Raw genomic sequence first — 14,027 nt, forward strand, 5'->3', positions numbered from 1 at the left:
CACACGTTTTTATATGAAAATTAAATAATAGTCTTTATTCGGTACTTGTAAGTGAAAGTATGCGTGTAAGCTTTTAGTTGACTTTATTACCCAAGTCGGCAAACCACAAGTGATTTGTCTAGGAAATGTCTAAGCTCAAGAACAATGGAATGACTGGAACGGATCACTTTCTATTAAAATTCTCTAGCAACGAGTATAATGTACATTTGCGGTTTTTCTTGCAAATATGTGATTGTGAAAGAAAAGACCTTAACTTATTGTTGCATATTCAGACATGTTGTAAAACTACACATCCTAATAGTCAGTACACTCAAACCGATGTACTGCATATATCTAAATCCCAAGAAGTCCAAAACGTATGGAAACCGTGGTCTAATCCAAATCGTAATAAACTTTAAAAGGTTACCTAATTTTATCTAAGGCACTTGCTCGCAAGATTACCCATCTTCGTCACAATCATTACAATTGGTGCCTTGACCAGGATATGTTTGTTACAATTTTTTTTACAAAGGTAGTTTTGTTTAAGTATCCAAGATAGTGCAGTCTGATTAATATGTTTGGATAGTAGGTCGTGTCCGGTCATTCCCTTTCTTGCTCAACCTATTTGCATTCAGCGTCGTCACAGTAAATCAAAATATTTTTTAATAATTAGCTGCCCGTATTAATAGATATGGGTTAAAGCGATTCTCGTGTTATCGTGGCAACGGCCTCTTATCGCACTAGCAATTAAATAGATAAGCAGTATATAGATCATTCTTATTCCGGATGAAAATATTTACCTACACAATTGCAAAATCCTGTCCAATTATAGATGGTTGGATCGTATACTTGTAACTTGTGTTATAGCGCGTGAGGCGCGTACAGAACATACGCAATGCGACAAAATTAAACGCAGTTTTAATATTCCTGACAACTTTTAAACGAAAATCAACTTGACTGTTGAAAAAAAAAAACATTTTTTTTTCAACAGTCATCTACTAAGAATGAAGATGATTGTAACAAATACCGATCAGTCCGTTTGGCCCGGTCTGGCTTAGTGGGTTCAAATCCCGGTAAGGGCATTTATTTGTGTGATGAACACAAATATTTGTACCTGAGTCATGGGTGTTTTCTATGTCTTCTTCTTTTGATTTGCCTTATCCCACATTAGGTGGGGTCGGCTCTCCTTGTCCTTCGGCGCCAAGACGATCTGTCCTGAGTTGTCGGGTTGGGTAGCTGGGCTTTTTCCAATAGTTTGGCCATACTATATATGTATAAGTATGTATTTATCTATATACGTATATCGTTGCCTAGTACCCATAGTACAAGCTTTACTTACTTTGGCGCTAGGTAGATCTGTGTAAAGTGGCCCATCGATTACCAGTTCCCCGGACGATATCGGCCTGTCAGTTATTCGCGATCGTCAGCTTTTGCGAATAATTGACAGGCCGATATCGTCCGGTGAACTGGTACTCAGTGGGCCTCTTGATTGAGATTGTCCCCAAATATAGATTTTATTGTTTATTGATTGAAATACAAAATCAGTTAGGTTGAGATGTTTTATCACAGAGTTAGTTTTTACCCTAGTGCATGTTAAGATATTTTTGGGCCTTGGCCGCTCTGATATATCTAATTGTACCTAAAAGTATTCCCTTCTCTATTTAAGTTACTCTTATAACATTATGTGTTTAAACAACATTATACAATATTTATACCATTGTATGCAAACGTTGTGCATGTGTTATGCCAATATTGAAGCTCGATAACCTATGTCCTCAATCTTTACGTACATGTTTACCAGTGAGTATTTAAGTTAACGACATTTATCTCTTTACCATGTTTATCTTATTTATACCTTTAACTGAGCAATTCTTGTAATTTTTCGGCGATCTTGGAAACGGCTCTCACGATTTCGACGAAATTTGCTATATGGGGGTTTTCGGAGGTGAAAAATCGATCTAGCTAGGTGCTATCTCTAGGAAAATGCTCATTTTTTAATTATTATATGTTTTCCGAGCTAAGCTCGGTCTCCCAGATATTAACAATCAAATAAGTGAATAGTGTTTAGATAAGTAGTAAGTCTATAGTCCCCGCCGGCAATGGGTCAAATCCTCTCGCACATGGGTTGTGCCCAGCAGTGGGGACAAGTATTTTTATTTATGTTATATTATTTTTATTACGTACACTAAATAAATATATATCGTACAGTCGCTATCAGATATATCGGAGCGAGCAAGATGCTCACAATTATCTGAACACGCTTCTATTGTCAAGGCGTTAGAGTGCGTGTTCAGAATGTTCAGATATTTTTGAGCACCCAGGCCGCTCCAATATATCTGCTGGCGACATTGGCGACTGTGCAATATCATGAAAAACATACATATGAATATTATGGATGAACTAGCACAAGGCCAAAACAAAGTGTTCAACAGCTTGTTTTACGGTTATCTATATGTATAGATAACATATGTATGTTACAAATATTATATTTTTATTGTTTACGCCTAATGACCGTCTCAAGTGGAATCCCGCCATGGTAAATGAAATGGGGTATAAACATGTTCTAAACATTCTCATCACACGCAATTTTCACTCGTCTCCTCAATAAGTCAACACTCAGACTCGTATATGAAGCATTCCAGGGGCTGTCCGCACAAACGCATTTTATTTCGTGTATTAGAACGTTTGCTTCAGCGTTTATAGCCGATGTGTTTTTCTGGGCATATTTTTGACCATTTGTCACAGAAAAAGAAATCTGCAAATCGTAAAAAAAAATTGCATTTGCGCGGGAAACGGTACACAACTTCAATCTTCATGGAGTGCTCCATATGGCGACATGTCTTATTCCAGTTTATTAATCGCCATATCCCTTTGTTCCAGGATCATACCAGCCAAGCAATGAGCTCATGCTGCGTTTCTACAGCTACTTCAAGCAGGCCACGGAAGGGCCCTGTGACAAACCCAAGCCCGGATTCTGGGACGTAGTCAACAGGTATTGTAATCTAAGAAACTTTCACCATATAATAAGTAATAGTATTTCATACAGAATGGCCACGCTTCTTCCCGCTCAGAATAGAATTACCTTGCCCGCTTGACCTGATATCAGATCGAATAGCAGTCGAAACTACATAGCCTAATATTCGATAAAAAAAACCCATCTACCCCATATATCTAAAGCCCAAGAGAAGGACCTATGAAATCCAAGTCCCAAGATCTTACCCAAATCGTAAGAAACCTTAAATGGTTATTTTATTTTATCTATGATTTTTATTGTCTGTCTTGCAAATGACGCGTAAGGGCAATTTGGTGCCGTGACCAGGATCCTACATTTAAACTTATTTTCAGTTAGGATATTGTGACTGTAGACTTTCTAAGTTCTGACACTTGAACGTGCCCCTAAATGACCAGGATATAGTTTGTGTGCTAGCGCAGGTGGATCCCTGTATGTCATAGTCATATATTGTCATTTAGGGTTCGCCTAAAAACAACTTATTATTTCAAAAACTTCTAATTCACGTATTAGTACAATGTTGTGATTCAAATAATAGTAACAATAATAAAATATGATACCCATAGTCTCTGGGTCATCCCTATTTGCGTGACTTGAAATCTGAGCTTCGGGGACCACGGGGGATCGATCGGTATCATGAAAAATATACCCCTTACTTATGTTTGTTAATGCAAGTAACATGTACAATAAAACGAAAGCTTATTAAATTCCACACAAAAATGAAACGACTTCCTTCTTTTAGAAATATGGTTCAAATTCAAACAATTCTACTATTTAAACTACAACAATGATTTCCTTACTATGGCGTGTCCTGCCGGAGCTGTGCCGCACGCGCATCTGATGTATAATTGTATATTGGCCTTCTAAGTTATGCGATTCGGCGGCCATTCGGTGTCGTAAATATTCATTAGCCATTTACTTTTGCTTTCATATTATAAATGTTAAGAGCTTATTACGAGAACATAGAGATTGCCTAGACTCTGTCTTTAACTGAAAATAACGAGGTTATCAATTCGTCGAATTTTTTTTTTTTTTTTTTTTAATACAGTTGGATGGTCATTGATAAATACGGGATAGGAGCGAGTAAAACCACAGACGGTCGTTAGCGCACTGACATATTTAAACAGGTAACTGAAGTAACAGCGTGTGGACGCAGCCTCACGCACACATATGCAACAGTCATATATCGAGTTTATTTTATTTTTTGTTGAGAGGGTACGGGAGCTGAGATTTAAATATTTTAGGTGACAATATCCGTCTCGCTAACGGAAGCGGCTCCTAAAACTAGTGCGACCAGGAGAACGCCAGGTAAGTGAGGTAAGGCGAAAAATCCAGCGTAAAAATCTCAAAAAACGATTTATCGTACTCGACTGTTTCTCCTCCAAAACTTAACTAAATATAACGAAATTTTGAGATCTAAATAGTGATGAAATTATTTGTATCGGACTGTTTTGCCTTTTAGGCTGATTGATGTCAGTTCTGAATACCGTGCTTCTCTTTGCGGCCTAGTAAATTAGGCCGTTTTGCGAATATTTGAAGTAAATCAGCACGTTAAAACGCAAAAAAAAACAGTTCGACACAGATATTCATAATAATAATCTGTGCTGAAAAAATCGTTGCTCTAGCTTCAAAAACCACGGAGGAAACAGTCGAGTACGTTTGTATGGAGAAATGATCACTCCTGTCGCCTCTTAATGTTAAAACTTATAATAATTAACCTGCACAACACATACAGAGAGGTATTTTTTGACCTCATCTTTTCTATAAACAAATAATTCTCAGAACAATGTCGTCGTCAATTGTTGTCAACTTTTGACCCGAAGCGACGGCTGGTGACTCATTTCACCGCGATTTGGCAAAAACTATTGCACAACATCAGCAATTGTATGTTATGTAACTACGAGTATAAACAAACTCGGTGAGTGTTTTTGTTCGTAATAGCTTATTTTTATTTTAATGACAACAACTCTTAACGATGTCTGATTTATCTAATATTTAGTAGATTTTTAAAGGGTTCAGACCAAGGTATGTCCTTAAACTACGTCAGAAAGAAGGTATGGGCACTGTGAATGACATCTCGCTTTGTGTGGTAGAGCACAGCAAAGCGGATGTCATTCCAGATCTAGAGCAGAGCCCAACTGGGGAAGTACCTCCACCTTAGAGAAAACCGCAGCCAAATAACACTAGACCCTACTCATAGTGTTGTGTTCCTGCCGGTGAGTAAGGTTGCCAGAGCTCAACGTGGGTGCGGAGTATTAGGGTCGGCAACGCGCATGTAACTCCTCTGGAGTTGCAGGCGTAAATAGCATAGGTGCTTGTTTGCCACGAACGTAGTATTAAAAAAAGGAATAGGCACATGTTGTGTATTTAATCCCGAAAATGGTGCAGAACGGAAAGTCAACAAGCACCAGGAAGTCCAGGAACCACCAGGGACCGGACCCGCTTACCCTAACCCGTTCAAAAACCCGGGTTATTGTAAAGCTGTGTTCCAAAAACCGCTTCATTTCGGTAAGCTTTTGATTGGCTTACCGGTTAAGAAACTAATCCTTTTATTTGAATTAATTCAGGTTAGCGCTTACCGATATTAAAAACCCGGGAAAGGGTTACCGCTTCAAGCGCTGATTAAATACGAACAAGCTGTTTTAACTTTTACGTGAACTGCATATGGTCTATTAACGTAGCGCCCGACGCGAAACAGGGCGGTTCCATTCCCTACGTGCACGTGCGAGTGCGCGGCGCGGCGCGGCGGCAGTCGGTATTTGTCAAAGGCTTTGTAATTTGCCGAACTAATATTGCTAATTCAAACAAAAGTGTACGTTAAGTCAAGTAGCGCACAACGTAGATTTCAAAACACATGCTAAAGTTTAAGGCAAATTACCTAATATGGTAAGGCGTTGCATTGATTTTGGTATATTTTTGTTTAGTACCTATTACTCCTATTATAGTCACTTTCTTTATCGTTAGCTGTCTGTGCACATCTCCTGTATCAGTGGAACTCATCAATGGCTTCTAATAATTTTATCGAGTTCGGGCTCATTTTAAAGGTCTTGACGAGTTCTTTACGATACACATGGTGGAGAGGGTCTGATGGTGGAATCGGAAGGTGTCGATGGAACTCATCGATAACTACTAATAATGCTATCGAGTTAGGGCTCATTTTAAAGGTCTTGACGAGTTCTTTACGATACACATGGGGGAGAGGGTCTGATGGTGGAATCGGAAGGTGTAGATGGAACTCATCGATAACTACTAGTAATGCTATCGAGTTTGGGCTCATTTTAAATATCTTGACGAGTTCTTTACGATACACATGGTGGCGAGGGTCTGGTGGTGGAATCGGAAGGTGTTGATGGAACTCATCGATAACTACTAGTAATGCTATCGAGTTTGGGCTCATTTTAAATATCTTGACGAGTTCTTTACGATACACATGGTGGCGAGGGTCTGATGGTGGAATCGGAAGGTGTTGATGGAACTCATCGATAACTACAAGTAATGCTATCGAGTTTGGGCTCATTTTAAAGGTCTTCACGAGTTCTTTACGATACACATGGTGGCGAGGGTCTGATGGTGGAATCGGAAGGTGTTGATGGAACTCATCGATAACTACTAGTAATGCTATTGAGTTTGGGCTCATTTAAAATGTCTTGAAGAGTTCTTTACGATACACATGGTGACGAAGGTCTGATAGTGAAATCGGAAGTTGTCAATGGAACTCATCGATGACTTCCCATAATGCTATCGAGTTTAAGCTCATTTTAAATGTCATGACGAGTTTTTTACGATACACATGGTTGAGGTTCATCATTTTTGAAAACCACATTCCCTAAAACCTATAAAACGACATCCATGACAACTTTTATGACAAGTTGCATGGCCGCCATCTTGGATTCCAAAATAGTCATGACTTTCAAAATCCGCACTCCGTAAAACCTATACAACGACATCCATGACTATTTTTCTGACATATTTCATGGTCGGCATCATGAATTCAAAAATGATCATCTTTTTCGAAATCCGCACTCTCTAAAACCTATAAAACGACATCCATGATGACTTTTATTAAATAGTACGTGGCCGTCATCTTGGAATTCCAAAATAGTCATCATTTTCAAAACCCGCACTCCCTAAAACCTATAAAACGATATCCATGACGACTATTATGACAAAAAACAAGGCCGCCATCTCGGATTCCAAAATAGTCATGATTTTCGAAATCCGCACTCCCTAAAACCTAAAAAATGACTTCCATGATGACTTTTATGACAAAATGTGTGGCCGCCACCTTTGATTTCAAAATGGTGATCATTTTCGAAATCCGCACTCCCTAAAACCTATTAAACGATATCTATGACGACTTTTATGACAAATTGCATGGCCTCCACCTTGGATTCGAAAATAGTCATCATTTTCGAAATCTGCACTCCCTAAAACCTATATAATTACATCCATGACGATTTTTATGACATTGTACATGGTCACCATCTTGGACTCCAAAATGGTAATCTTTTTCGAAATCTGCACTTCTTAAAACGTATAAAACGACATCCATGACAACTTTTATGACAAATTGCATGGCCGCCATCTTGGATTCCAAAATAGTCATGATTTTCGAAATCCGCACTCCCTAAAGCCTATAAAACGACATCCATGACGATTTTTATGACGTAGTACATGGTCACCATCTTGGACTCCATCCATGACGACTTTTATGACAAACTGCATGGCCGCCATCTTGGATTCCAAAATAGTCATGATTTTCGAAATCCCCATTCCCTAAAACCTATAAAACGACATCAATAAAGACTTTTATGACAAATTGCATGGCCGCCATCTTGGACTTCGAAATGGTCATCATTTTCGAAATCCGCACTCCCTAAAACGTATAAAACGACATCCATGACGACTTTTATGACAAATTGCATGGCCGCCATCTTGGATTCCAAAATAGTCATGATTTTCGAAATCCGCACTCCCTAAAACCTATAAAACGACATCCATGACGATTTTTATGACGTAGTACATGGTCACCATCTTGGACTCCATTCATGACGACTTTTATGACAAATTGCATGGCCGCCACCTTGGATTCCAAAATAGTCATGATTTTCAAAATCTGCACTCCCTAAAACTTATATAACGACATCCATGACGATTTTTATGTCATTGTACATGGTCACCATCTTGGACTCCAAAATGGTCATCTTTTTCGGAATCTGCACTCCCTAAAACGTATGAAACGACATCCATGACGACTTTTATGACAAATTGCATGGCCACCATCTTGGATTCCAAAATAGTCATGATTTTCGAAATCCGCACCCCCTAAAACCTATAAAACGACATCCATGAAGACTTTTATGACAAATTGCATGGCCGCCATCTTGGACTCCAAAATGGTCATCATTTTCGAAATCCGCACTCCCTAAAACGTATAAAACGACATCCATGACGACTTTTATGAAAAATTGCATGGCTGCCATCTTGGATTCCAAAATAGTCATGATTTTCGAAATCCGCACTCCCTAAAACCTATGAAACGACATCCATGACGATTTTTATGACATAATACATGGTCACCATCTTGGACTCCATCCATGACGACTTTTATGACAAATTGCATGGCCGCCATCTTGGATTCCAAAATAGTCATGATTTTCGAAATCTGCACTCCCTAAAACCTATATAACGACATCCATGACGATTTTTATGACATAGTACATGGTCACCATCTTGGACTCCAAAATGGTCATCTTTTTCGAAATCTGCACTCCCATAAACCTAAAAACCGATTTACATGACGACTTTTATGACTTACTGCATGGCCGCCATCTTGGATTCCAAAATCGTCATCATTTTCGAAATCAGAACTCCCTAAAACCTAAAAATGATGATTTTTATGACAAAGTGTGTGGCCGCCATCTTACTAAAACCGGATACAAATAAGCATCTATATAGTAAGTCAACATTAACGAAAAGTACTTTTACGTCGGTAGTTACAATATAACTATCGAATCAATTACGTAATGCCCATCTCTCACTCTGCCGCGGTGCCGCAGCGGTGGGGGAAAGGCGCGGGAGAGGGGTAAGGCTTACCCTAAACCGAAAGGTTACCGGTTAGTACATGCAAAACACAAACCGAATCAGCTCCTGTAAGCGGTAACCACTTGTTACGATTAGGTTAATCTGAATAATACGGGTTAATCATTATTGTTGGGTAACCGGTTGAACGGGTTACCCAAACGATTAGCTTATCATATGAAGGGGTTACCCATTCGAACGGGTAAGCCAAATGAACGGGTTTTCCGGTCCCTGGGAACCACCCGGTATTCGCCTTAAGTCAAACCATATAATCTTGAATAAAATTTTGCGGTCTCCTAGCTTAGTCGGCAGTGACCCTGCCTACGGGTTCGAGTCTTGGTAAGGGTATTTATTTGTTTGTTCATCACAGATGTTCCTGATCTCTATCTATTATATGTATTGTCTTCTAGTGCCCACAACACAAGCCGTATTGAGGTTACTCTAGAGAGTGTGGCCATAGGTCGGTTAACGTAATGGCTCCTCTACACGATGGCCCAGCGTAGGCCAGCCCTAGGAACGCATTTATGCGTTAGAGGGAGCAAGTGATATTGCTATCTCATTCCACCGCATAGCTGCGTCCCTTAGACTGGACTACGCTGGGCCATCGTGTGCAGCCCTAAGATTCTCCTATAATATATATTTATTAAATAAACGGAAGATCTTTATGTCTCTCAACCGCATCAGGACGGGAGTTGGCCGATGTAATCATACCCTGCACAGGTGGGGCTAGAAGACCTCGCCTGGTTGTGACTGCGGTGCGCCGGACCAAACAATAGGGTTGTTTCCAATTTTTTTAAAAGGTTGTATTACGATTCTATATTAACTAAAGTTGCCCTAAAATTTAACTTTTATACTAAAAACGGCTTTTAATATGTTAAATTAACAAAATATATTTTGACAGATGCTTTCGCGCCCAAAACGCTCTTTGAAAATTGTGTGACGTCACAGTTTACGGTTTGACACATAACTACCTACACACGTAGAAGATACGAACTGTCAACAGTGTCAATTCGAGAGTTGTGACGTCATCAGAATCTTCAAAGACGTTTCGAGTTTGGTCACGTGACGTGTGCCAAAGGATATTTTAAATTCAATATTTACAAAAATATGGTCATTACAGGTCCCCTAAAAGTAGTTTAACATGTTCTTATAATCCAAAAGAATTTATTGGGATACAATTCTGCCCTAAGATTTGTAGATGGAAACAACCCTATTGCGCATATAGTAGACGAGTGTCCTCGGAGACGATATGCTGGAAGAATTGAAGACCTCTCTATGAGCTTACAGCGGGTGCCAGGGATTGGCTATTAAACTTAGATATAGATTTATAATGCAAAATGCCTATAACGAGGATGCAGCCATACGATAAGTATGAAATGATTAATTAAAAAAATATGTGCTAATCTTTTAATTTTGTTTGTTTTCAGAGCAAAATGGGAATCATGGAACAAGCTCGGCAACATGTCACAGACAGAGGCGATGCAGGCCTACGTGGACGAACTACACAAGGTATATACTTATTCAAAATATTATTGAAATTTAAAAATAAATAGTTACAAGCTTCATGATGTTAACGGAATGGTGGCCGCTTTCGAACAAAAGAAGCGCCTGGTGTTGGGTGGACGACATTCGGAAGATTGCTGGTCACTCCTGGATGAGATTAGCTCAGGACCGGGCCAATTGTGTACTCTAGTAAGTCTAGTAAGAGAGGCCTACGCTCAGCAGTGGGGTGGGTGATAAAAGGATGATATGATGATCAGCCAACAGAAGATTAGCATTAATCAGTACGCGACACGCGGGCATCGTGCACATTTGTAGTCGCTGTTCATGCACTGTTAGTACATGAAAATGGAGACCCAGACTCTCAGAAACATGACATGCGATTGACTAAAAATTAAATGTTAGTAGGTCTCACGGCAGTTTACATTCGATAAATGTAGTACTGAATGGGTCTACACCGAAAAAGTAAAATTTCATCTTGTCAACATGCTATGGAACGAAGTATACTGAGGCTGAGAAAAATACAAAAAACGAGAAACGCAGACATCCGCATGAAAACTAAATTGACAGATGCCCTTGAATTTAGTTTAAAACAGAAGTGGAACTGGGCCGGGCACTTGTCAAGATACGAAGACAGGAGATGGACTTACCAAATAACTAAATGGCCGGGCCCAACAGGCAAAAGAAAATGGGGAAGACAAAAGAAAAGATGGGCCGATGATATAATAACCACAGCATGAAAATGTTGGATGCATATGGCAAAGGACAGAGGAAGGTGGAAAGGAATGGAGGAGGCTTCTACCCTCAGAGGGGCCACATAACAAAGATGGAAGAAATAGTTGTTAATTAGAAACACATTGCAAAACTTGTTAAGTGGAAAAAAAAGCTTTAATATTAATAATAATAAAAAATGTAGTACTAAACATTTCTGGTAATAAAAAAGAGCGTACTTTCATCTAAAAGGCCGGCAAGGCACTTACATTCCACCTGGTGCTGCAGGTGTCCATGGGCGGCTGTAATCGTTTACTATCAGGCGACCGTCTGCTCGTTTGCCTCTTATATCATAAAAAAAACTTGTTCCAATCTAATTTAATATTAAATAAATAATAAAGACTCCCAAGTTATGATTCTATAAAAATAGTTGCCTTGTTATGAAAATACTCTGAAGTAGGTAACATTAAACAAAATAACAACACCCTGAGCTACGATCTTTTGACATCGTCGATTGAAACAATGCAACAAAATTAACATATTTGTTGTGCTACATATGTATTATGATGTTATCTGCCATTGCCTAAGTATAACATGACTAATCTTTGTGCCCGGTACAGACATACGGCCAGCTGAGCAGGTAAAGATATAGGCTTGTGCACAAATCACGCGAGGTTTTTCCGGCTACTTTTTGACCCCCCCTCCCCCATTGGTGATATTTGGTGAGGTTATTGGCTAGCCCTCCCCTCCCCCACATAACCACACGTGTATTTTTTAGTTTTTTTTTCATTTGACCTTATTTTAAGATAAATAGTATTGTATATAGTAAATCTTGTTTATTTTTCTATTTTTGTTATGAATATGATGATATATTTACTATACGCGCTCCAATATTTCGTAAGACTCGCTACTTTGAAGTGCGTAGTGAAATTTATGTTTAACGAAACCGAGAAAAAGTATCTACTCATGTAATTCCGAACTGTAGAAAAATATGCGTGAGGTCTCCTTATACCCCCCCCTCCCCCAACGTGATCTGTCGTGATTTTTTCGTGAACTAGAACTTACAAACTAAGGGGTTAGTAGGTACAGCAAACACTAATTTAAAATAAAACAACACTGGTGGGGGAATGCAATCCCTCACAGTGCGACAAGTAGGGACAGTCAACCCTATTCGCTATCATTCGTAGGATGCTGTTGGGACTGCCCCGCACCCGGCGCACCAGCGATGCTGCGCGTACGCACTATACCAGGCATTATAATGAATGTTTTGCCTGACCTTACCATTCGCCCTTCTGAAGTCTCCTATACCGGCTGTTGACATAACAACGTTGTTTATTTGCTTTTCATTTAGCGAGGTTGTAATGCCCTTGGGGTTTGGTTCTCTGTTATTTAGTACGTCACAACTACGAATAATGATTTAAATTTTAACACATATGTTACTATTTTTACCATAGGTATGTGAAACGGGACCAGATCCCGTTTTTAGCCTAAGGCTATAAAACTCGCGTTTATTGGGTAACAGGTATTGCAACTTCGTATAATTGGTGTTATTATGTTTAAAGAACTTTATTTTCTCATAAGAAATTTTACATTTCACTTAATGAGAATATATACTAAAACAAAAGTAAATCAGTGAGCATCGCAAGTTATTAAATCACTACACTGGAACTCACCTTCATACTGGACCACTTTCCCGTAGGACCAATATGAAAATCGTGAAATGGAAAACACCCATGTTCCCATACCTTTCCGTGATTCTGAAATCTCTGAATCCTCGAAGTTGCCAACACAACCACAACACAAAAAATGTATAGAAATACATTTTGTCGCTTTTTTGTGGTTGGCCCTATGAGCAAAGTGATTCAGTATTTCAGTATTATATAACTGTATGTATGTATGTATATACTTTATTGTACATAGAAATAAAAACACGAAAAACACAGTTACAGAGTAAATTAAATACAACAAAGGCGAACTTATCCCTGTATGGGATCTCTTCCAGTTAACCTTTGAGGAAATGAGTAAAACAGAAGTAACGGTGAATGAATGACAAACACAAACAAAAGTGTACAATCACTGAAATTAATGAAATGCACGTTTTGAATACACATTGATACAAATATACATAGATAGAAAAATAACCATAAAATAATGCATACATATATATATAAATAAAAATAAATAAATATTCAATATATAATATAAATAAATATGAATTCGAACTAGAAAAGTAAAGGAAATTAAAAAAGTAGAAGTACTCCAAAGAACTAGGAAGTCGTAACCAAAGTATCGGAAAGCCACAATTTTTTAAGCTTCTCCTTGAGTGATGCTACAGATTGGGATTGCCTCACGGACACCGGAATCTCGTTCCATAACTTGACGGCATGGACAGTAAAGGATTTCTTGTATGTGCGCGTCGTATTGGAAGGAATCGTGAGTAAAAGATTGGTGCTTGATCGAAGGCGATGACCACTACCAGCAGCTAAATAACTAAACCTTTCGGAAAGGTAAGGTGGCGAAGCAGGATTAAATAGAACATTGAAAAGCAATGATAGGACATGCACATCTCGTCGACGACGAATCGGAAGCCAGCCAAGCTGAGATCGAAACTGGGATACATGATCAAACTTACGTAGACCGAAAATGTATCGAATACAAATATTTTGCAATCGCTCGAGTTTGTCCAGTAACTCCTCACTAAGGTCCAAGAAAGCAGTATCAGCGTAATCTAACAACGGGAGTAAAA

General features: G+C 38.9%; 1 protein-coding gene across 4 annotated transcripts in view; it reads left to right on the top strand.

Annotated features, from left to right (window-relative positions):
- Positions 1-14,027, top strand: part of LOC133531929 (acyl-CoA-binding domain-containing protein 5) — a 56,634-nt gene that overhangs the window by 30,974 nt on the left and 11,633 nt on the right. For all 4 annotated transcript variants that reach the window (XM_061870361.1, XM_061870363.1, XM_061870362.1 and 1 more), the window contains exons 2-3: positions 2,860-2,971; positions 10,498-10,579. In XM_061870361.1, coding sequence (XP_061726345.1) covers positions 2,860-2,971; positions 10,498-10,579 — 194 coding nt within the window. The remainder of the gene's footprint in view (positions 1-2,859; positions 2,972-10,497; positions 10,580-14,027) is intronic.

This window comes from Cydia pomonella, chromosome 26 (genome assembly GCF_033807575.1).
Source record: "Cydia pomonella isolate Wapato2018A chromosome 26, ilCydPomo1, whole genome shotgun sequence".
NCBI lineage: Eukaryota > Metazoa > Arthropoda > Insecta > Lepidoptera > Tortricidae > Cydia > Cydia pomonella.